Here is a 23,371-nt window from a genome sequence, read left to right on the forward strand (position 1 = left end):
AATATTTTATCACATTTAAAAATCACTTCCTTTTTCTTTTCGTTCGTTATTCCATAATCGGCAATCTCGTTCAAGGGCTATTCATGAGTCGAGAAGAATCCCAAACGGACAAGTGCAATAAATGAGAAAGTTGAGCATTCTTTATTGTAGAAACTGCGAAGATTGCCGGGAAACATTCCTCGAACCCACTTCCCAACGAAGACTATGGAAAAAGCAACAGATTCTTAAGGTCTTTCTGATTAGCTGCATTGCTATAGCACGATGAAATATAACATAAAGAACAAGTAATATCTCATTCAAGTGGCTGAAATGGATTGTTTTGTTAAAAATTTTGTTTAGCACGAGATGAGAAATTGGAAAAGGGTTAAGAACTATCGCCTACCGCACGCTCATAATACCAACCTCACCACAACCCACCCGCCCTCTCTCCTCTTAACGTAAGACTGGGCTTTCCTTTCTTTCAACAGATTACGTCTTGACCATGATGTACCACCACAGCGCTAAAGACATCTTTACTTATTTACCACGACTGGAGAAATCGGAGCCGAAATGATCTGACGATATCGCAAGAATATAAGCCAGAGAACAGTCACTTTGTAGATGAAAATTTTTTATTAATTCATAAAGACAAAGACGTTGAAGTCCCAAAGCATACAGACACTCACTCACTCAAAGTATTTACACGTGTTTCATCTAAAACTAGCTTCCTGGTTCGACAATTTATAGTAAATTTTCAAATTGCACATGTGCTACACATGAACGATGTCTGCCAAAGAGGGCGTGGAACTGTTTCTCTCCCGTCTGCGCAGGCCCAGCTGATCACGTGATGCAGTCAGAGCCTCGAAGGCGCGCTGCCTTTTTAACTTCTTCCTCCACTGAAAGGCGATGTCAACAGCTTCTTTGCGATCGGACGAAGCGTCTTGCTCAGGAGGATGCAGAACCTGGAACGTAATAAGAACCGTGTTCATCTGTTTTCCCAAAGCTTTTTTTAAATTTTTTTTTATGTTTAAATAAAGGACCTCTAAAGAGACTCGCCGTATTACCTTTACACAAGCCGCCTCAGCTGCTTTTAGGGTTTTCACAACAGCTTGCATCAGATTCTGTGCGTTTTTTACGAGCATCGCGTCCGCCTGTGGAAAATGAAAAAGACCGAAATCAGATAATTTACAATTATTCACTGAAGAGGAATTGGCTAGCGGTAGATATATACTGAGCTGCGAAGGGGCGAAGTACGGCACTGAGGCGAGTGGTTGTTTTAGTAAATACTACAACAGCGAGATAATAAAGCACAAAAAGATGGTTTTAACTCATTCATTCCTGCAACGGTTACAATCTTTTCAGGAGTAAATCCCTCGCGAGTGGAAATACATTTAGATACGACTCGTCTGCTCCCCGTATTGTGAAACTTACCGAAATGTCCGAGGGAGTGGCTGCTTTGACAGACGATATGATCTTCAGCTGTGTGCTGATAGTTGGCAGGTATTCTGCATAGTAGAGCAGGTCACTCTTACTTCTGAACACAACCAACAGAAAAATACCTCACTCAGTTTATGACTTAGCAAAATCAAATACTCATAAATACACAAACAAAACATAACTAAGAACCCTGGAAACATCCACTAACCTTTCGTCTGCACACTGTTCAGCTATAACGTGAGCAAACTTGAGGATAAACTTGGCGTTGGAAGCGATACCTTTTGCGGTGTTGATCAATTCCATTTTGTTCTAACAGAGAAGACAGACACTGTGAGAGATATATTTTGAGAAATTGGTGAGATACTCCCCAAGGAGAACTTGGATAACGCAATACTCTGGATAACTGAAGGATTCATGAAAATAAAAAAAGTCGAAACACTTAAGATACTATCAGAATGAACAGAGGACAGACACTCTCATGTGGTTTAATTCACGCCAAAAACCAGCAAAACAAAAAGGGAATGCCAACACTGAAAAGCGAATTTCCCTATGCCCAGAAACGTGGCCATTCTTACTTAATATTGCCTTAATAAACAACACAACAACCTCTCTAGACCATTCTTAGACAAGGTAATGAGTCACTCTCAATGTAAGAAAAAGGTCGTTTCGCAACCTCAGTACCTGAATTCGATTTCGTCCTCGAGCTAATTTAGCGATGTGAAGCATTTGCTGCGCCATTTCTTTGGCCACCTTGACAATGGAATTGTTTTCTTCCTCCCATTTGTCAGTTTCTTCTTGCAGGAGTTGAGCTGCCAGCTAAAATAAAAAAAGAAGGTTTCGAAAAACTAAATTTCCTGGAGATGCACCTTGCATACCGGTGAAGGAGAATCTGGAGAAAAGAGATCCAAAATGTGGCTCGCATTTTTGACACGCAGTTTCACTCCTTATGATTTTTTAATTGCCCCCCCCCCCATTCCGATAAGCCCCCCTCTGAAATTTTCTTGTAACACCAGATATACACTCTAAGGACGAGACGGAGGGGGGGGGGGTGAAGGAACGTTTACGGAATTTAGGCACTGTTTACCTCAATTGACTTGGAGCTTTTCCTCGCCCTTAGTTCTTCAATTGATGTTGATTTCCATTCAGATGAGTCACCTCGAGTAAGTCCTGAGACACTCGCGGCTCTATACCGAGCCTTCGTTCTTCTCTGTTTGAGAGACTCAGTCGAGGAAAATCGTTGGTGGAGCTCATCAACAAGGGCTTTTCTCATCAGGTCTGTTTCACTGGCTGATCCCCAAGGTCCTCGCAGTCGGCGCACTTCTGGAGTACTGTCCGTGTCGGAAAATGAAGATCTTCTCTTCAAGGAATCGTCTCTCTTATTTGGGAGGCAATTAATGACTGATGTTAGTTTTAAAGTCAGTGAAGGCCAATCAATATTTTGAACCTCCAAGAGATCAGGAGAATGATTTGAACCGGATTGCTTATTTAACTCTTTGCATCCTAACATCAGGGTGAAATTAACTTAAATGAGAGATATACTGTTCACAAGGTTAACCCTTTACTTCCCACGAGTGACTAAGAGAGAATTTCTCCTTACAATATCAATAAAATATCAAGCATAGAAGTGACAAGAATAATGTAAAATATCAATTAGGGGATTATAAGTTGATCCAATACCAAATTCTCCAAATTGACATCATAGCAATTGTATGGCAGACAGTAAGGAGAATTACTAATGAGATCTTGGGGGTTACAGGGTTAAGAGTGCTTCGTTGAACCACTGAAATAAGATTGTGGCCATGTTATCATACGATTGGTGCTAACACAGTGCGATAAATGTCAGGGAGAAACTGACTTCTCAGTAATTTTCAACTTCATTATTTGCCCTTAACACCCTAACATCAGTATGCATATTCTCCATACTGTTCTCTATACATTTCCTAAGGTGCCGACAAGGAGAATTTGTTTAACAATCAAGAGCATCTTTAGTTGGTGATCATTTTCTTTATTCTCATGACCTTAATGTGTGATTCAGGAGTGATAATGTAAGGAGAAATTATATGCTAATCACTCTTAGGGGTTAAAGGGTTAAAGGGATTTATTTAAACACAACTGCGCTTGGAGAAAGTTGACTTACATCATATAGAGCCATGTCATCGAAATAAGAGCTGATCTCTGGTGATTGGCTCCCCTCTACTGACTCTCTCCTCGAGGGGTTGGAGGATCGTAACATACTTTCCTCAGAGGGGACAGGTTTTGCTACAGATGGCCAACGGGATGAGCCCGCGATAGCTCCCGTCTCTTCTTCATTAAGAGACTCAAAACTCTGGGATGGATCCATATGTGATATGCCTAGTAAATCCTGGAAAACATCTGATCAACAGAGAAAAAATGAAACCTGATTAGCCACAGCCCGATAAAGCTTATACCAATTTATAAGGCTGCAAAAATAAAAATGGCGAGCTTCTGATAATAACATGACGACCATAAAAAAATGAAAGTTAGCAAAGATAACTGATTAAGATATATAGAAAGAGTTAATGATTCAAGGGTTCATTTTAATATACTTCGTAAATTACACACGTTGTGTAAATAGCACACAACACAATTTACCTTGCACGGCTGTGTTGTCAGCATCTGGAAGTTCATCAAGCGTCGCCATCAAAAGCTGCGCCTTAGACGCCCATTGACGCCTCAACATCTGAAAATGTTCCACAGTCGGCTGGTCTGGATTGTCTAAATTTTATTCCAAGAGACATGTGATCAACGACCTCTACAGATTACAAACTCAACTGACTGACTTTGGGTTTAAACGTTTCCAAGAAAATACCAGAATTAAAATGTTCTTAGCAAGGGAAAGAAAAAGGGAAAAAGACGTAAAATAAGATTAAGGCCAAAAAAGGTCGAAAGGCTAGTTAGTCGCCGACAAGGCCGCAGAGGATCTATCTGGAAGTGGAAGTGCAAAATAACGTGGATCTTGAGGGGTCAGAACATTACCCATTTCCTGAACTTGAAGGCTGAGGAAAATCAACTCGACACTTATAAATCACGATATTCTACAATAAACAAGTGCAATAATTGTCTTATCGTTCGATTTCTTGGTTTTGTTTTTCATAATTGCATTCAAAAATCACTCTGACAGCTTTAGAAAGCGAGAAACCATTTTCCACAAACAAGCGGGGCACAGTTTTGCACAAGCATAATATCGCGTACGGCAAAACAAAAGAGGACCCGCATGCATAAGGGGATCATTACATGTGGGCAGTTGATTGGCGGGTCTTGGCCAAGTAAAAATGCACGAAATAATTAAGTCTCAAGGTTTTTTTGGCTACATTTTCAGTCATCAAAGTGACAGAGTCTTATCTTACCTGCTAGCGCACGTGCAGCAGCAATAACTTGTGGCGTGAGTCTGTCAATAAAGTCCCCAGTCACGCGAACTGTCCTCACTTTACTCGCATGGCGAGAATTCTCCACAGCTTTACTGGCGTGTGTTCTAACACGTGCAACTCGTGCTTTGAGTTCATCAGCCTGCATCTCGAAGTCACGCTGTTGTTCCATTCTTTCACCAAGTTCTGCTTTGCTCACAGCGAGCGCAGCACCGGCCAGACGATCGACTGGTGCCGAGGCTTCAGCCGTTAAGTCGTCGATGAGAGCCGTCAGCAAATGAACCTGGATGTTCACAAGTTCGGTGAAAATGAAAATGTAAGGGAAACCCATGTTACAAAAACTCCAAAATAGTAGTGAAATAATACATACATTATTCTATTGTTTAGCATAACATACGAGCATGCACTTGGCTCATTGCCTGCTCTGGGTTATAAGCCACTGAGTAAAGTATACAACATTTAAAGCCCCATTTGAAAGTAATCCTTGAAGTTCTCTTCCTCCTAAAGCCGCGTCTCTTTTTCTTTGTTAACAGCTGAAAACAGTTATCTCTAACGTCAAGAGCAACAAAACAAAATAACAACCACATCCAAGCTAGCGTGGAAAGCACTCGATTAAGTTGAGTGCGAGTGATGGACCAGCAGGCGAGATCCAAGACGAACACGCTCGACAGCCAGAGGTTTCGGGTGTTTGCCCTATTGCGCGCGTGTTTTTTACGTCAGCGCATTTTGAGAAGCAACACCAAAACAACTGGAAAACACCAAGAAACTGTAGAGCTTAAATGAGGTGTAATTCACCAATCAAGGCATCTCGATTTATGTTCACCTACCTTAGTGGCCCACTCCCTTTGAAGAAGATTCATCCTCTCTACCACCCCCATGTAAGACAAACTTTGCTCCAATGTTTTGTGTTCTCGCAATGCCATCTCGGACACTAACCGCGACGTGTCTTGGAGGTCAGCGGTCACCTTGTCAATCGAGCTGACTGTTCCCTTGGCTAAGCTAATTTTCTTGGGATCATTACATCTAAAGAGAGGAACATTTTTAAGAACTTATTTAAGAAGAGTACCAATTCTGATATTATAGTTATATTTGTGAGGACAGTGAGGGTCTGTCAACTTTAATACTGGATCAATCAACAACAGAAACAGCGCACCTCCTGGATCATAATTACCAAGCTCATGTCACATTTCAAAAGGAAAAAATGGCACAATACAAAAGCCTTTTCTCACTATCAGCCACTCACCCAGCTACTGCCGCATCAACCATTCCCTTAAGAGTTCGCGCATATGACGTTAACATGCGCGAGTTTTCTTGTAATGCATGCTGATCGCCTGCCATGGCTACCGCTGCCAGCTGTTCCACGGGCGCAGAAGTACCAACAGTGACATCATCCACTGCAAATACAAGACTGTGAACTTTCGACGCCCAGTCCCTCCTCCGAAGTTCAAGTCGTTCAACATTTGCAATGTCTGCCGGGTCCCTTGAGAGTGCCTGCAAGAAAAAGAGAGATATTTTACTGAAGAAAGAGAAAAAAACAGTTTAACAGTACATATGTCTAGAAAAGAACGAAAGATAACTTTGAGCTATTTTGTTTTGTTTTGTTTTTTAATATTGGTCTTGCCACCATTTAAGGCTGGAACATGCTTTATTTCCAACGCAGAAAGAAATTAAATTATCACGTAAAATATTTTTAAAAACCCCGATCAAACAGGGATCCACGGGTGGAGAGGGTTTTCCCTTTAAAATCATTCCAACCATAGTAGTCTTAAGATAATCACTGGTTTTTTCAACTGAGTTGATAATGTAAATTGGCCACCATAAAGAGTTTCTAAAACTAGCTTCTCAAGCGGAAGCCCTTCCTCAGAGCAAATCATAGCAGTCTCACTTGTGCAGCAAAAAATTAAATGTCTTTTCTGAAAAATTCCCTACATGAGACCGTTACTCATATGATGATACAAAGATACAAAGACAAAATTCAATTCTCTTCTAATTCGCTTTTCCTGGTTTCTTCCACTCTTTTGTGAAGTCGTTGTAAGTTGAGCAACACAAACCTGAGCGGCAGTAATCAGCTGAGGTGTGATTCGTTCAACCTCTACTGATGTCCTCTGAACAAGCTCAACACGCTGCAGAGAGGCTGGATCACGCGCAGGGGCTTCACCTTCATTCCCTGCATCCATAGCGTACTCTTCTGCATCCCCTGCAGCTTTGGCTGCCACAGCCAGCTGCCTGAGGCGGACCACATGTCTGTTTATGTTATCCACCTGGAGGAAGGAATACAGTACTCAGTGTGTGTCTTTAACACAGTCAGACCTCTATGGATCAGCCACTTTAGAAAGGAAGTGGGGGGAGGGGGAGTTTCTAAATAAGCTGTGGTGCTGCGTCGGTGTGGAGTATTACCAGATACTTCCGTTTTATCAACTGGGTTGATATTCTTAATTGGCAACCGAAAGTTATTGAAGCTGACGTTTGGAGCGTTCGCAGCCCTTCGTCAGAGCGAATCACGAATAGCTTACGCTCGAAATGTCACCTTCAGAAATACTTAACGTTGGCCAATTAACAAAATCAACTTAGTCGATAAAACCAAATTATCTCCTTAGAACAAACAAGGGAAGATGCCTCTTTGTCAATCTGAGTCACATACTTGTAATTTGAGAGGTTACTGGATCTCAAGCCACCTTACCTGTTTTTTCAATTGCTCTGCATCACCAGAGGTGGCAGCTAGGGCGAGTTTAGATGCCGCAGCTGACCACGGCACAACAATTTCATCAACAGTTCCAGAAAGCACATGCACTTTGGAAGCCCATTCTCGACCAATAGTCTGAAGTCGCTCAACAGTCACTAAGTCACGTGGATCATCTCTAATACCACGTGTTGCTTGTATGATAAGTGGTGTGAGTTTTTCGATCTCTACTGCACAGACCCGAACACGTCTAGGAAATAGGGAAAATAGTTAATTAAAAAGGTCATTGACAACTGAAGATGGAAAATTAAAGCTAAGAATGAGACAAATATTAGGTGGAAAGGGGAAAACACCATAGTACGTAGAAGTGATTTAGAAAAACCACCGGAGCTCCATGACCGTGCTCGTTCAGTTTCCTTTTTGCGTTCCTAAATCGTGGCTGACTAAGTTAAGTTAACCCTTTGCATCCTAAGTTCAGTATGCATATTCTCCATACTGTACTCTAAACATTTCCTAAGGTGGTGACAAGGAGAATTTGTTTCACGATCAAGAGTTTCTTTAGCTGGTGATCATTTCCTTTATTCTCCTGACCTTAATATTTGATACAGAAATTTTCTGTTGGTCAAGGATTGAATTGTTTTAGACGTTGTGCCAAGTCACGTCCAAAAAGCCTAACAACAACCTGTGACAAAGAAATCTGTCGGATTTCATAACTATTCCCTTCTACGAACTGTTTGTCTCCGGATCTTTCTTAGTCGTTCTTTGGGATGTAACACAACGCTCCCACGAACAAACTATCGGGGAGCGTTGCGTGACATCCCAACAGCTACGAAGGAAAATTACTTACTATGAGGAAAAAAAGTACACTTGCCATAACACAAGTTTGGTGCTCACCTCACTCTCTCCAAATTCCGTGCTTTGTCTGCTGACGTGCCCGCCAACATACTCAGCGCAGAGGCTCTGGATTCCACTTTCCTTAGTTCCACCTCTGCTAAGTCAAAGTCTTTGGCCTTCACAGCATTCAGTAATCTAGACACGGGTGCGCGAGAGGTCTGGGACGGTTTAGTGGGGCGAACAGAGCCTAATGCCCACAAATTCTCATCCTGGTGTTCCTCGGTTACCCCTGGAATAACCGTGACACAAACATTGGCTCTATTAGTTTACATGTATGAGTTGACAGATAACTATTCCTTCGCGAGAACGAAAATCCTTTTAAAATTTACCTCTCCTCCAGCACATGGGGTGGTAGCGGTAGCCAATAATTTGTGTCTCAAATCCTGAAAAATTCTGAATTTTCTTCCGCAATTTCTTAATTTACCTCTTCCGTCAATGCGAGGATTTTTTCTATACTTGCATTTCATGCGCAGGTCAAAATAATTTTTTTTATTGCATCAAAGTAATGAAAAGTAATGAAACCATCCTTTTGATGTGAAATTTAAAGCAACTAAACACATTTCAATCCTCTTTAAAATTATCCATACATTTCCCCTTTGCTTCTTGTCAGTGTTAGTAATCGGAAAATTGGGTCGCATCAAAAACCTTAACGAAACATGACAAAGGTTGTGTGTAACTCATTAAACTGAGTTTTCATATGAAAATTGATCGAGATAAGTTGACCACCAATTTTCAGAGAAGTCCAAATTCTGTAATACGCAAAAAATTTTATTTTTCCACTCAATTTTTTTTTCTTAGTTTTTCAGCACATCAGTAATTCAAGTTTCACAACACTGTACCAAGCAAGGCTTTCCTGTTGATTCTATCCATTTCATCATCTTCTGAAAAATTGAACAGCAAGTCTTCAGAATCGGTGCTGTAGGCAGGCTGGAATCTGTCTTTTGAAGAGTCCTTTTTCTCTGCCTCTAATGGAAGTTTGCTACGATGAGCTCTGGGCTCTGGTTTGATCTAAAGTAAATTAAAAAAAACTTCAAAACCAAGAAGTATATTCCTTCAAAGCAACAAAGCTCCATACTGTGATTTTTTAAACAATACTTCTAAACCATATTTACTTAATGTGTTCAGAATAAAAACGAAAAAGCGAAACGTAAGTAAAAGAGTTAAAATCCCACATTGCAGATTAGGCATTGTTTCCTACGCAAGACTCTCGCGCACTTTTTCGTCCCTGGTTTGTTTGTTTGTTACGCAAGAATCTCGTGCACTGTTTCTTCTCTTGTTTGTTTGTTTGTTTGTTGCGTACAAATCTCACACGATGTTTCGTCTTTGGCTTGCTTGTTGTACACAAGAATCTCACGCATTGTTCGTCTCCGGTTTGTTTGTTAGGCAAGAATCTCGCGCATTATTTCTTCTCTTGTTTGTTTGTTTGTTTGTTACGCAAGAATCTCGCGCACTGTTTCTTCTCTTGTTTGTTTGTTTGTAACGCGAAAATCTCGCGCACTGTTTCTTCTCTTGTTTGTTTGTTTGTTTGTTTGTTACGCAAGAGTCTCGTGCACTGTTTCCTCTCTTGTTTGTTTGTTACGCGAGAATCTCGTGCAGTTTCATCTCTTGTTTGTTCGTTGTTACGAAAGAATCTCGTGCACTGTCTCCTCTCTTATTTGTTTGTTTGTTGGTTACCCAAGAATCTCGTGCACTGTTTCTTCTCTTGTTTGTTTGTTTGTTTGTTACGCAAGAATCTCGTGCACTGTTCTTCTCTTGTTTATTTGTTTGTTACCCGAGAATCTCGCGCACTGTATCTTCTCTTGTTTATTTGTTTGTCGTGCACAAATCTTAAACCATGTTTCGTCTTTGGTTTGCTTGTTATACGCAAGAATCTCACGCAGTGTTTCTTCTCTTGTTGGTTAGTTTTTCAGGCAAGAATCTCGCGCACTGTTTCTTCTCTTGTTGGTTTGTTTGTTACACGAGAATCTCGCGCACTGTTTCTTCTCTTGTTTGTTTGTTTATTACGCAAGGATCTCGTGCACTATTTCATCTCCTGTTTTTTTTGTTACGCAAGAATTTCGCGCACTGTTTCTTCTCTCGTTTGTTTGTTTATTACGCTAGAATCTCGCGCACTGTTTCATCTCTTTTTTGTTTGTTTGTTACGCGAGGATCTCCTGCACTGTTTCATCTCCCGTTTGTTTTTTTGTTTCATGAGAATCTCGCGCACAGCTCTGTCTCTGTTTTGTTTCTTTGCTACGCGAGAATCTCGCGCACATTGTCGTTTCTGGTGCGTTTGTTTGTTACGTAAGAATCTCGCGCACTCTTTCATGGCTGCTTCGTTTTTTCCGTTACGCGAAAATCCCGCGCAGTGTTTCAAGTCTGGTTTGTATGTTTGTTACAAAAGAATATGACACACCGATTCTTCTTTGTCGTCTCTGGTTTGTTTGTTTGTTACGCAAGAATCTCGCGCACTATTTCATGGCTGCTTCGTTTTTTTCGTTACGCGAGAATCCCGCGCAGTGTTTCATGTCTGGTTTGTTTGTTTGTTACGCAAGAATCTCGCAAATATTTTTTTTTCTAGTTTGTTCGCTTGTTTGCTTGTTCGCGAAATTCAAAACACTTTTGTCAGCGTTATAGAGAGAAGTACTCAAGCTTCAATACTGATGACCATTTCTTGGATTTGCAGAATTAACTGAAGAAATGATCTTTTTCGCTGGAAAGTTTCACTTACTTCTTCTCCACCAGAAGGCTCCAAAAGTGTTTCTCCAAAGGGCTCACTATCAAGACCTGCTAGTTGATCTGTTTCATCAACTGATGTTGTGTCACTTGCTATAAGAAATGACAAATTAAAAAAAAAATTGTAAAGTTTGCCAATACAGCATCACATTAAATTTGTGACCGAAATGAGGCACAATTATAATTAGAGTTTCCATCACTGAGTCGAAGAGCATCACGGATGCATAAACAATTTAATACAGTAATAGTGTGTGATATGTGAATTTTTCAGGCAATCACATCTGACTCTTTCAGTGTTGCACAACTTTGAAATAGATGCAAGGAGCTTCAAGGAATTTACGCAAATATATTTCAGTGAGTTGTGGGTTACCCATCTATGGAATATTATGTGTATCTGTCCTGTCAACAAGAATATAAACAACAACAACAAAAACAAAGGAATCCTTTTATTTTTACCTGCAGGAGAGTAGTGTCCCCTTAAAATTTCAAACAAATCCAGCATGTTGTCCTTTGTACTCAAGCCTTTACCGCCGGTCAGTTCAGCGCTATGGTCAGTTAAATCTGCAGGAAAAAAAATATCAAGATATTTATCTTTTTCTATGTACATAACAATCACTCCCAATACTGCAAGGCCATTGCAAACCATGTTGACATTACTTATGGCTGATCAAAAAGCTTTTACAAAAAGCAGTTGAGGCAAAACAAACAAGACAAATAAAACTGAAAACTAAAAGTAAAGAGAACAAACGAAGATTTTGCTTAGTTCACGCATACACACACACCTATATTAATTCCTGTTGGCCGTTTTAAAGCTGATTTCATTATCTTTACCATCTCTCCCAGCAGTAGGCAATTTTTATAGAGGTTGGTTTGTTGCACATCATCAGTCATATTTACCAGGGCTCCTTCAACACTTTGAACAAAAGCTGGAAGTACTGAAAAAATAAAAACAGGATGTGAACACACTAATTTTAACTTTACTTGCATCGAACCTTGACCTGTAAGTATTAGCCCTTTGACCCCTGAGAGCGACTAGCATCTAAATTCTCCTTACAATGTCACCCCTGAAACACACATTAAGGTCATGAGAATAAAGGAAATGATCACCAACTAAAGACTCTCTTGATTGTTAATTAAATTCTCCTTGTCAGCACCTCAGAAAATGTAAAAATAACAGTATGGAGAATATGCATATTAATTTTTAAAGGGTTAATGTCAGTTCTACCAGATGAGGGCAGCATGGCTGAGTGCTGTACTTGTTGCCCTGCAGTCCCAGGCTCAAGCCCTTGCAAATAAGATTGGTTCTTGCATGCATCAAACAACCTGAGTTTAACAATTCCTTAGATGTGTTTTGTTCATGGTCAATTGGTTTGCCTCAAATCAGTTGTTATTTTAAAAGCAGTTTATATCAAGTTTAGTACATGAACATAGCTATTTTATCTTATTTCCCCATTTCCTTGTACATTGGCTGTAAAAAAAAAAAACACCCTAATGTTTTCATTGTCATTTTAAATATCGACATTAACATCAAAATTAATATTATTATTTTTATTATTATTATATATCCATTTTGAAATCATTGGTGATATTTGTAATCTGATTGGCTCTCAATGGTGTTATTTATTCACAAATTGCACCATTTTTTGCTCTAAATACCACCTTTTTCCAAGCCAATGAGGAAGCTAAAATACAGTTATAATAAATCAGATTTTGAAAGAAATAATTCAAATTGCAGCAAAATGAAAATCAACTTTTGCAACTTTCTTCAAACCAGCTTGCTACTGGATAAATAAAATATTTGAACTAACAGAAAAGACATGTATCTGAGCGACTGAATTTTACAATTTCAAAATGAATTAAATAAAATGGTAATTGGACTTCATGTCATGCAATTTTGCTCTAAAATCATACTTGTGATTTCAAATCAAACTCTTGCTGTATACTTGTTTGACTTTGAAATAATGCATCTGATTTCAGACCAAATTGCACTCAACTCAGTTCAATTACCATTACATATCATCATCATTATTATTGTGATCATTGTCATAATCACAATCGTTTTTCCAATGATTGTTACTATGATTAATTTTATTATCATACAGTACCAGACTCCAGCTGGCCACAAGCTGTTTGCAGATTTCCCTTGTACATTGGATCAGCAGTTACATCCATCTCCTTCTTGGCAACCATGGTCACTCTTCTTGCTCGGCCAAGCAGTCTAAGGGAGATCTGAGACACCTTGTGAATATCTTGTTGTTGCAATGCTTTTTGACAGTTGGAAATATCTTGTTGGACATTAAAATCTACCAATGAATGAAAATTGGTATTTCCATTAAACATCATGGATTTCTGGCTGGAAGCTAACATAAACTAACAGAAACATGTATAATGTATGTCATATTAATAAATAATGATAATTGTGTGAGGTGAGGAGACTCAGACAGATCTAGTTGTTTATCTATAAACTGCAAAAAGCAGCATTCAAAACAATAAATCAGCAACATGTAAACTCAACTTTACAAGTAGATACATGTCCAGCTATTTTGCATATCATTTAGATATATATTGAAACACCAGGCCTTTCTTTATAAACTGCTTGCCTGGTTTGACAGAGCTACAGATCAATATGCATCAAGAAGGATCTTTATTATTGTTTTATTATTTGTGCAGTCTCAAATTAAACAGGAACATACCAGTCATCAAAACAAAGTCATTGAAGTCTGTTATATCATCCACCATAGAAGTGAGTGCATGAATCCTTGCTGTCCAGTCTCTTCTCAGCTGGCCAAGATGTTCTGGGCAGGTTGTGTCTGTAGGTGTCTGCTTCACTCTTAAAGCTGCAGACACCAATTGCGGGGCAAGTTGCTCTATGTCACCAGCCATGCTGTTGACAGTTTGTACTCCTTTTAAGTTAAAAAAAAAAAAAAACTATAAGAGATCATGAACAGGAACTCTATGAATTCAAAAGTTGATGTGATGCTTATGCATACACTGGATTTACTGAAGGTGACCTAATAACTAGAAAATTGGTCACTGAAAGCTTATTGGCTTCCAAAGAAACTGTTTTGGTGCAATGATGGGAAAGTAGACTATTGGTTGGTTATCATTTAAAAGTTGATAATGTAGGTCTGATCTGTCATTGTAACAAATTTTCAAAAGGAGAAGTTTTAGCATTCATCCTTTGGTTGCATTCTTGTTGGTTCTGTGAAATATTTACCTTTGCTCTACCTGGTCACTCTCATTGCTTAGGATTTTTTTTTTTTTGTGAGATACACAATCAAAATCACTTCATTATAAGCATGCGAGAGAATGTAACATGTGCAAGTGTAGCAGCCGACACAATTGAAGAAAGTTTCTAGTTTCTAGTTAGTTTTGCAAGTGAAGAAGCACTATGAAGCAAGGACATATTTTCACAGACAAGCCCTAGACTGTTTTATTTAATGTAGCTGAGGTATTCCAGTACTTATCAGACAATAACATCTTTATTGCGGTTTAACGTAACACAATACAAATCAAACTTATAGCAAATCAATGTACGGTGATAAAGGCATAGCAGCCCTAACAACAAGGAAGGTGGGTGAGAGTTATGCAGCATTGGGTCAGGACAGCATCATACAAGGTACTAAGAGGTTTTAGCTTTAATTTATAGAAGACCTTCCACGCTTTCATGTAAAGAATGTAATCATGTTATCAAAAATGCTTACTTCTTGCATCAGCTGAAATAGCAGCAGACTGTCTGGCCACCTCTGCCAGCATTGTAGCATGTTTCTGGAATTCCTCAGCTTTTCCCTTCAATCTGGTTACTGCATGTTCCTGACTTTGTACACTCATATCCTGCATACAGAAGTTATGCATGATGCACAATTAACCCTTTGGATTTACGGTAACTTCTGCTACTTTAAAATTTTTACAGAGCCACAATAGAGAATTGTTGTTGTCCTGAACCTTATTTAAAAAGGCAAACTAAGAAACTTAATGCACAGGGTTTGGGATGCTTTTGCTAAAAATTTAGTGGTGACTACTCACAAGTTCAAACCTAGGAACACGACCTGAGATGAAACTACATGCATGGTTATTGACATGAAAGCCCAGCAATTCAGAGAAAACAAGACAACCACTTTGTCACATAATTAACCTTTAAATCCTATATATGACTGAGACAGGATGTTTCCTTACAATGTTGATACAATGTCATGCAGACAAGTGATGAGAATAATAACAAAAAATGTCAATTGGGGAACTATTGGTTGATCAAATACCAAATTCTCTGCACTAATATCATACAAATTGTATAGCAAACAGTTAGGAGAATTGGTAATAAGATCTTGGGACTGAAAAGGTTAAAGAACCAGAAGGGCCCCATGAATTTTTCAGGTGTGTAATGGACAGAATAATGCACACATGTCTATTATTTCTATTAAAAAAACTGAAACTATATATTAAACTAAAGATACACTATTAGTTTATGTACCAAGAGTGATGCTGTAGCTGCTTGTATCATATTGTGTACAGGGAGCTCAGCATCAGCAAATACAGTTGTGACGTGATCAACGACAGCAGTGGAAACATGGCGGTCAAGCCTTTTAAGTTCAGTTGATAACCTTTCAGATGCCATGTCCAGTTTATGCCTGTTGATATGAATAAAAATTAAAAAATCTAACCCTTAATAGACAATCATCAAATTGTCTGGGTGAGGGTTAAGGATATTATCAGAGTAAGGTAAACACTTATTAATAAATGTTTTTAAACAATCTGATTGTTTGAATCTAGAGTACAGAATGCACAAATTGGTGAGATTCTTCCCTTCAGCCTTACATCGAGATAATTTTTACCAACATGCTCTGCCTTACAGACTTATACTCTAAACCTTGAAGAAATGTTATCTGCATTTGAACAAGAAGGACACCTTTTCTGTGCTACTTGTTTTATTTTTATTTTTTATTATTTTACATATTTCAATCAATTGGCATCAGTTTTAAAAAGTTGTATTAGTTTTGAAGACCTAAACCAACATGAGCACTAATTTGGTAAAATATCCTCAACTCACCTTGTTCTCTGTGACAAAGGCTTGGCTAAAAGGTTTTTCTGCAGCTCTGCAAGTTCATTTCTCATTTGGAGAACCTTGAAGAACATGGAATAATTATACAGTCATAAATTTTTTAAGCTGATGATTTTACAGTGAACAGCCTTACATACTGAAAGTATAAATCTGTTTAATTACAGTTATATATTTTAAGTCCAGTTTTGAGAAAAAGGGTCAGAAAATTTTTTGGTATTTGGAAAATGTAGTTACTTGATCTTATTTTTTCCAAACTGCATTTGAAATCGTACAGTTACTTTTGAGAGGAAAAACAGTCATTTCATTTGAACTTCATATTTGAAACCTAATTTCAATTTAATGTACTGTTCAGGTATATTCTATGATCAATCTCCTATATTGGAGCAAGATGAAAGTTTTTCATGCAATTATAATCATGCCAAGCTAGTACATGCCAGAGCTAATAAAGGTTTTTCAGGCCATAAGTTTAACCAGGTTGCTGATTCTTAGCATTAAAAGACTTAGAAGTACAACCACCACATCTTCTGCAGGAAGGTATAATAGTCCATTACCAGGTAAAGCAAAACTAACCTCTCTATAAATTTCACCCAATAGGTTACATAGAGTTCTTATGAGGATATAGTTTTTTTTAAAAGAATGTGGGTACATACATTTTTTGTGTAAACTACTATCTAAAGGTGACAAGAATGCATTACTTCAACACCTCGTTTCAATGGCCTAAACAGCCACCACATGTCTCTGATAGTTCTGCTCTGAAAGTCATACTGTAGGCTTAGATCCTCCAAGGAACCCTCTGAATTTACCTGCAACTCTGACTTAAAATATTCTTACCCTAAGACAATACAATACTGTATTATTCTAGGGATAAGCTTTGACTATAATAATAGTGACTAAGCAATTGGGTGGTCCTCACTGAAGCTCAGGTTTTAGCAACCAAAATGTACAGGGTTTATACCACAGGGCAAAATTTTTTAAAAGAGTGGATAACACTATCCAACAGATATTTCTCTATCCAGTGGATAACTGTTAAAAAAACTTACTGTGCTATCCACCAATTTATCCAGTGGATAGTGTTATCCAGTTTTTGAACAACTGGGGCCAGGTCACTAATTACAGTTACCAATTAACAACACTCACACTCTGACAAGCCTGCACAATGCGATCTCTTCTTTCTCCTTCACAAGTGTTGGCTACACCCATGCTACTACGGACAATAGCATCCAGGTAAGAGTCAAGGTCATTACCAGCTTCCAGCCTGCTGTGAGGAGACAGCTGCTTATGAGCCTGTCAAAACAAAAAGGCAAAACAACAAGCAAAAACTTTGCATCAGTCTTAAGAAGTTGGTTTCAATAATCACGAAACTAATTAAAAACTTTTCAACCTAATAACAACAATGAAGTGAAAACAAGACAAATCAACATTCTTATCTTTTGTCCAAGTTACCCTTTGACTAAATTAAAATCTAACTTCTCACACAGGCTGTTTACCCTTTAACTCTAACGAATGACCAAGACAGAATTTCTCCTTACCATATCGATACAATATCAGGGAGACAAGTGATGAGAATAAAGACAAATATCAATTAGGGGATTACTGGTTGATTTAATCAAGAGAGCCCCTATTGAGCGCCCCTAGTAAGCACTCTCACTCAATTAGTAACCACCCGTATTCTGTTTCAGTAATAGCACTGTTAGAGTACATGTACATTGACATCAACTGAGGTCCATCTTCCTTTCATTGCTCACTTAAAGCCTTGCAACAAAAAGGGGTCTTTTTCTCAGTCTCTTGACTGTTCTGTCACCAAAAAAAATACCTTTTCTAGTGTGGCAGCCATGTAACCAGGTTCATCAACACTCCAACCAAGATCATCCCGAGCCTCCACAGTTTTAATGATTTCAGTACACGCCAACATGATTTGACCAACCACATAGTCACGGCTTGCCTACAGTGAAGAAAAAAAAAACAGTCCAAGAGAGTATTGTAACCAGGAGAAGTAAATCCATCATGCTTTGTGTATCTCATCCAGAGTCAAACAAAGGACATCTACAGGCTAATCTCACAGGTTATTAACATGGAACTTCTCCCTATAATATTCAAACACTATCCTGCAAACAGGTATTGAGAAACTCCAACTTATCAGGTAGAAGTTGTCGGGATCTACCAGCAAATTCTCATAACTGATTTGCAAGAAAATGTGTAGCAGCTGGAGGGGAGAATTAACAATCTGATGTTGGGAGTTAAAGGGTTAAGCTAAGCAAGTATGTTACCAACAGATGAGAATACCCTACATTTTACATCTTAACCACCTCACTCCTTGGGGTGGCCAAAAGGGAATTTTCCCTTAATTATGGATATATTTTCCAGCATAAAGGAGAACAAAAGAAAGAAAAATATCAGTTCAGAGACATTGTTGGTTTTAACACCACACTTTTTAAAATCAAAAAAAAAATTTAAAAGAGCTCAAATTAAATGAAATAATTGACCACCAATGCAGAGATCTGAGATGTAATGGTTTACTATTACCATGGATACATGTACATGATTTAAAAGAATTTATATCAAATAATTATCATATTCTAAATTAAGTGTTCTCAACCAAAGGGAATTTCTAGTTTGCTGGTGTTAGAATAAAGCTCATGAGCACCATATCTAAATTTCTCCTTCACAACCCTCTTTCTCATTTTTGCAGCTGAAACCTAGATCTAAATCATTTACCTGGGTGGCTGTAACCCTGTAGGATTCAAAATATCCCTGTGTCACCGAGTCCAAAAATGTCATCTTTCAATTTTGGATGATATCTAATTAATAATGTTATAAAGAAGTTTGATAGACCAAATTTCCACCATCTATAAAAAACTTCTTTTGATACCTTGGCTTGAAGATTGGCTGTGTTGATTAGATATGTCTGCATGGATGCTGATAGCAGTCCAACAGACTTCTTTAGAACCATCATGGCTGACAAGAGTCTGTCTCTGTGACGAGGGTTACTCAGCTCCTAAGTACATAACAAACAACACTTATTGTACACATACTATGACTTTCTCATTCAAAGAAACAAAATCTAGCCTGTGCACTAGTCTGAGAAGAGTAGTTTTTAGCTCAGACCTGGGCAAAATTGATATGGCTCTTGGCCAACCTGACAACCAAATTGATGTTTTCTCACAGTGTAAAAATTTTCTTTAAGTTCTAAAACTGAACATAAGTAAAAAATATTGCAAGAACTCTTTATTGAATGTGCAAAAACTGAGAGAGGGAAGTTAAATATTTTCACAGCACCTTTGTTCTTAAAAAAAAAAAATCCATAGCAATAGGGGAGAAATAGACTGAAGAAAAAACCAAACAAACCCTGTCACACTCTCTCTCAAATTGATTCAGACTTGTAACTACAGTATATACAAAGAGCACCTACTTTCTGCCTTTTGTTGCACATGCTTGCCAGAAGCATCAAAGACTCTGTGAAGTCCTAAAACTCAGAAATAATACACAAGATTAAAATACTTTCCAAATTAGGTGGGCACACATGAACAGGTATTGAAACTATTCTATAAAATCCTAGTTCCTCATCATAATAGCACTCTTATAACTACTGGTACTGGTAATTACCTTGAAATTAACAACCAGACTCCTCATGGAAGTGACACCCTCCACTAGTGCAAGTCTGTCCATTACCCAGTGAGCTGCTTGTACAATCTTGCGCACCTCAGCTTGATCATATACAAGCAAGATCTGTTTTGAAAGATTTACATTAAAAGATACACTATAAACACCTTACTAAACTACACTACTGTGCAAACCTGTGATAAAACCATTGGTGTACATATAGTGTACAGGTTAACAAGGATGGTAATTAAATTCAATATTGAAACTATTGCATGATATCCTTTTAAGACTGTTGAGCAATGTTCATCAATTTAATCCATACATGTTTTTCCTTACACACAGTTGTTCTAGGTGGATAATGCAATTCATTACACCTGAGCAAAAACAGTGAAATGTCTTTTGAAGTGCCCAAAGAGATTTCCCCAATTTTCAGAATTTCAACCTGACCCATGAAAGCATTTTTCAAAAGTGGATTCAAGATGAGATTGTATTTTGCAACAAAATAGTAAATAAAATGAAGAATATTTATTGTATGCGCATCATTCTTTTCACTAGTTGTTAGTCATCTTTAACTTGAATACTCCCATAAGGCTTTATTATCCATCGCAGGGTTATCCACTGACATTTAGCCAGCTTTTCCTTATAGTTTACAGTCCTACTCCTTGGTGGAGACAGTGAGGCACTGTAAGAGAGTAGTGTTTGTCAGAAGCCACCACATAATGACCCAATCAGGGTTCACACCAGTCACTTTTTGATTCAGAGTCTAGTGAACAAATCATTGCAGCCCACCGTACCCCTCATCTTTCTATATAATACATGTAAAATATGAAGTTCAATGTTAAATTCACCTTCATAGTTCCTTCAAGGATATTTCTTGCAGAGTCTACCAGGTTGTACCTCACTTTGCTTGAGAATGGCTGCTGTTTAAGCTGATGTGTTGCCTTTAACAATGCATCCCCTGCTTTTGTTACAGAATCACATGCAGGAGGCATTTCCGATTTCAAATCCTGTAATATCAGAGATAAGATTGACAATTCATTAATCCATACCAAGTCTATATCAATTCAAATATTCACCCAATTCCGACTAACTTTCAATCTCTAGAATAAACAAACTTTTTTTTCACACTTGATAAACACTTGGAGGTCCATACCAAATTTTACCAACTACTCTCTCAATACAAAAATTTTTTTTGCATTGTTTTAACTTAAACTTTAAAATCAATTTCACCAATTAGAGGTTTAAAACATGACTGATAACTTTGGCCCCCTAAATATGTGTTATGAAGATCAGAAATTTTTCCATCTGTCGCTATAATATAATGTTTTGTATTTCAATGGGATTAAGCAACCAAGTGCACAGGTTCAAACTTCTAACAAAGTTCTTAATGTTACGGAAAATAAAAATGCACAGATATCGTCAGTACTAATCTGTGCAGGTAGAAATTTTCCCTTAAAATTCAAGTTTATACTTGTTTGTTTGTTTTCTTTTTCTTGAATCGTTCTTTAAAAAAATTACAGTTTGGCAAACATTACTTATTGGATTCCCTATTTGCCTGATCAGTTAAAATTTAAAGGTTTGCATCTTAGCGACCGAGACACAATCACTAATACAGAGCTCAATTTTTCCAAGAGCTCAAAGTTACCAAAAATTGATTTTTTAACCTCAATTCCCATCATTACAAGAACACATTTACTACAATTTTTCTCTCTGATTTGTACTAATTCAATTTTCAAAACACAACATTAATTTTTATAAAAAGAATCTCTGAAGACTGGAGTATTACTATAAGCCACCTGCAGATATCGAAAAGAAAAAAATGAATGTATCTTTTTGGAAGACCTGTTTAATATACAACTTACATCATCTGTTGTTTCAGAGACCAATGCTTGAGCAGCAAGTATAAGGCTCTTGATGGCCTCTCTGATCTGCTGGGCACTGGAAACCAAGTCTGGCAAAGGAACACCATCCCTTTGTGCTGCCTCATTCAATAGAATCACCTGGGACACCTGAAGATTATTAAGTATAACGCATCTAATACACATAGCAACCCTTCTTGTTTTATACAAAAAATAATGCTTAATGATTAATTTGCACTGTAATTAGCACAGGAAGGAAGAGAAGGTTGGCACCAGTTTCTTCCTTGACTTGTGCATTTTTCACCTCATGCTGCTCATTCCTGTACCATTGCTGTTTTGCTGCTGTCCCTCACAATCTCCCCTGTGTTATTTTTGGTTACTCTCTTTTATACATAATTTTAGAGCACAGGTTTATTGCTGTTATAGGAGGGGACTGTTCATACAGTTTTTACCTCTACCAGACACCCCCTGATGTGTTACATTGTTTAGTATGTTTTTAATTTAACATTATGAAACTTTGCAGGATATCTATTTTTCTTAGTTTAACCCTTTAATCCCTGAGAGTGACTAGCATCTATTTACTCATCACAGTATCACCCTTGAATCATACATTTAGGTCATGAGAATAAAGGAAATCATCAACAACTAAAGAAGCTCTGGATTGTTACAAAAATTATTCTTGTTGGTACCTTAGGAAATGTATAAAGAACAGTATGGAGAATATACGTACTGATGTTAGGGTGTAAAGGGTTAAGGATGAAGCACATGTACCAGTAGGGAGACCCAATGGCTTAATGGTCAGTGCATTGTGCTCCTGGTCAAGAGGTCTGGGGTCGAGGCCTGGTTGGGTCAATGTGTTGTGTTCTTTAGCAAGACACTTTACTCTCCCCATGCCTCTCTCCACCCAGGAGGTATAATTGGGTACTGGCAGGGAAGCCTGATGAAATGCTGGGGGATAACCTTGTGATAAACTAGCATCCCATCCAGGAGGGAGTAGTGATACTCCTTGCTGCTTCATGCTCCATGGAAACTGGAATAAGCTCCAGCTAAATGAGCCAGAATGCCAAAAAACAAAATTTTATTTGTACCAGAGGCAAAATAAAAAGAGCAAATCAAAGTACTAAGGTTAATTTAATAAGTTAATTTAAGTTAATTAATACCATTCTTGCCTCAAATTCATTTTAAACCATACCATATTCCTAACAGAGTTAAAAAGTCACTAATAAGACATTCATTCTACTACCATACCGGAATTATACTGCTTAGCTTCTACGGCAAATCGCTGCGCAAGAATCTCTAAATAAGTCATTGCTTGCGGCGGATAAAGTAACGCGAATAATGTTTCCACTGGAATGAGAGATCAGTTTTCCTGAACAATTTCCTTTCAGCCACTTCCGTGACCTCCGCAATCTAATTCATGGAGTCAGAAGAAGAATATTCCACGAAGGATGGTGGGCTATACTTACTGTACATTGTGAGAAGCGCAGTCGATCCGACAAAATCAAAATTATACTTCTCCCAGGAATTAATCCAGCATGCAAATTATCTTCGATCAACAAATTTACCAACCTGAGAGGCAATTGGCGCCAAAACGAACTCGATTGACTTCGTCTGAACAAGAGAAGACAGCAGTTTGGCAGACATCCCTTTAGCTATGTTAATTCCATCTTCAAAATTTGATAAGAGGTTCAATGAATTGCCTTCGTTGGCTATCGAAAGGCAGACGCCAACCACTGAAGCCACAAAGTTGACATTGTTGATG

At 38.2% G+C, this 23,371-nt stretch overlaps 1 protein-coding gene across 2 annotated transcripts; it reads right to left on the bottom strand.

Moving 5' to 3' along the window:
* Positions 1 to 593: 593 nt before the first annotated feature.
* LOC131799061 (uncharacterized) lies at positions 594 to 23,371 on the bottom strand. Of its 2 annotated transcripts, none has more exons than XM_059116734.2 (31): positions 23,179 to 23,371; positions 21,613 to 21,759; positions 20,599 to 20,757; positions 19,754 to 19,876; positions 19,560 to 19,613; positions 19,020 to 19,145; positions 17,964 to 18,092; positions 17,288 to 17,434; positions 16,139 to 16,212; positions 15,563 to 15,719; positions 14,796 to 14,925; positions 13,785 to 13,994; positions 13,197 to 13,394; positions 11,874 to 12,026; positions 11,548 to 11,652; positions 11,087 to 11,184; positions 9,216 to 9,384; positions 8,377 to 8,605; positions 7,483 to 7,732; positions 6,854 to 7,063; positions 6,046 to 6,293; positions 5,630 to 5,825; positions 4,785 to 5,085; positions 4,030 to 4,152; positions 3,554 to 3,789; positions 2,501 to 2,791; positions 2,098 to 2,232; positions 1,625 to 1,725; positions 1,411 to 1,513; positions 1,044 to 1,130; positions 594 to 941 (listed from the first exon to the last, which is right to left on the bottom strand). In XM_059116734.2, exons 1-31 carry the CDS (start codon positions 23,251 to 23,253, stop codon positions 750 to 752), a joined length of 4,956 nt encoding a protein of 1,651 aa, XP_058972717.2. In that variant the 5' UTR covers positions 23,254 to 23,371; the 3' UTR covers positions 594 to 749. The 2 variants fall into 2 exon arrangements, with proteins under 2 accessions (XP_058972717.2, XP_058972716.2); XM_059116733.2 differs by lacking the exon at positions 23,179 to 23,371 and adding an exon at positions 22,340 to 22,647.

This window comes from Pocillopora verrucosa, chromosome 1 (assembly GCF_036669915.1).
Source record: "Pocillopora verrucosa isolate sample1 chromosome 1, ASM3666991v2, whole genome shotgun sequence".
NCBI lineage: Eukaryota > Metazoa > Cnidaria > Anthozoa > Scleractinia > Pocilloporidae > Pocillopora > Pocillopora verrucosa.

What these genes read in the sequence shown, in the direction of transcription:
- LOC131799061 (XM_059116733.2), bottom strand. Translation starts at nt 22,627, where the DNA reads ATGAAGCAGCAAGGAGTATCACTACTCCCTCCTGGATGGGATGCTAGT. An exon ending in TCCTTGAAGGAACTATGAAG is followed by an intron (nt 19,877 to 20,598) that starts GTGAATTTAACA and finishes CTTTCAAAACAG; the next exon opens with ATCTTGCTTGTATATGATCA. An exon ending in GTCTGGTTGTTAATTTCAAG is followed by an intron (nt 19,614 to 19,753) that starts GTAATTACCAGT and finishes TCTGAGTTTTAG; the next exon opens with GACTTCACAGAGTCTTTGAT.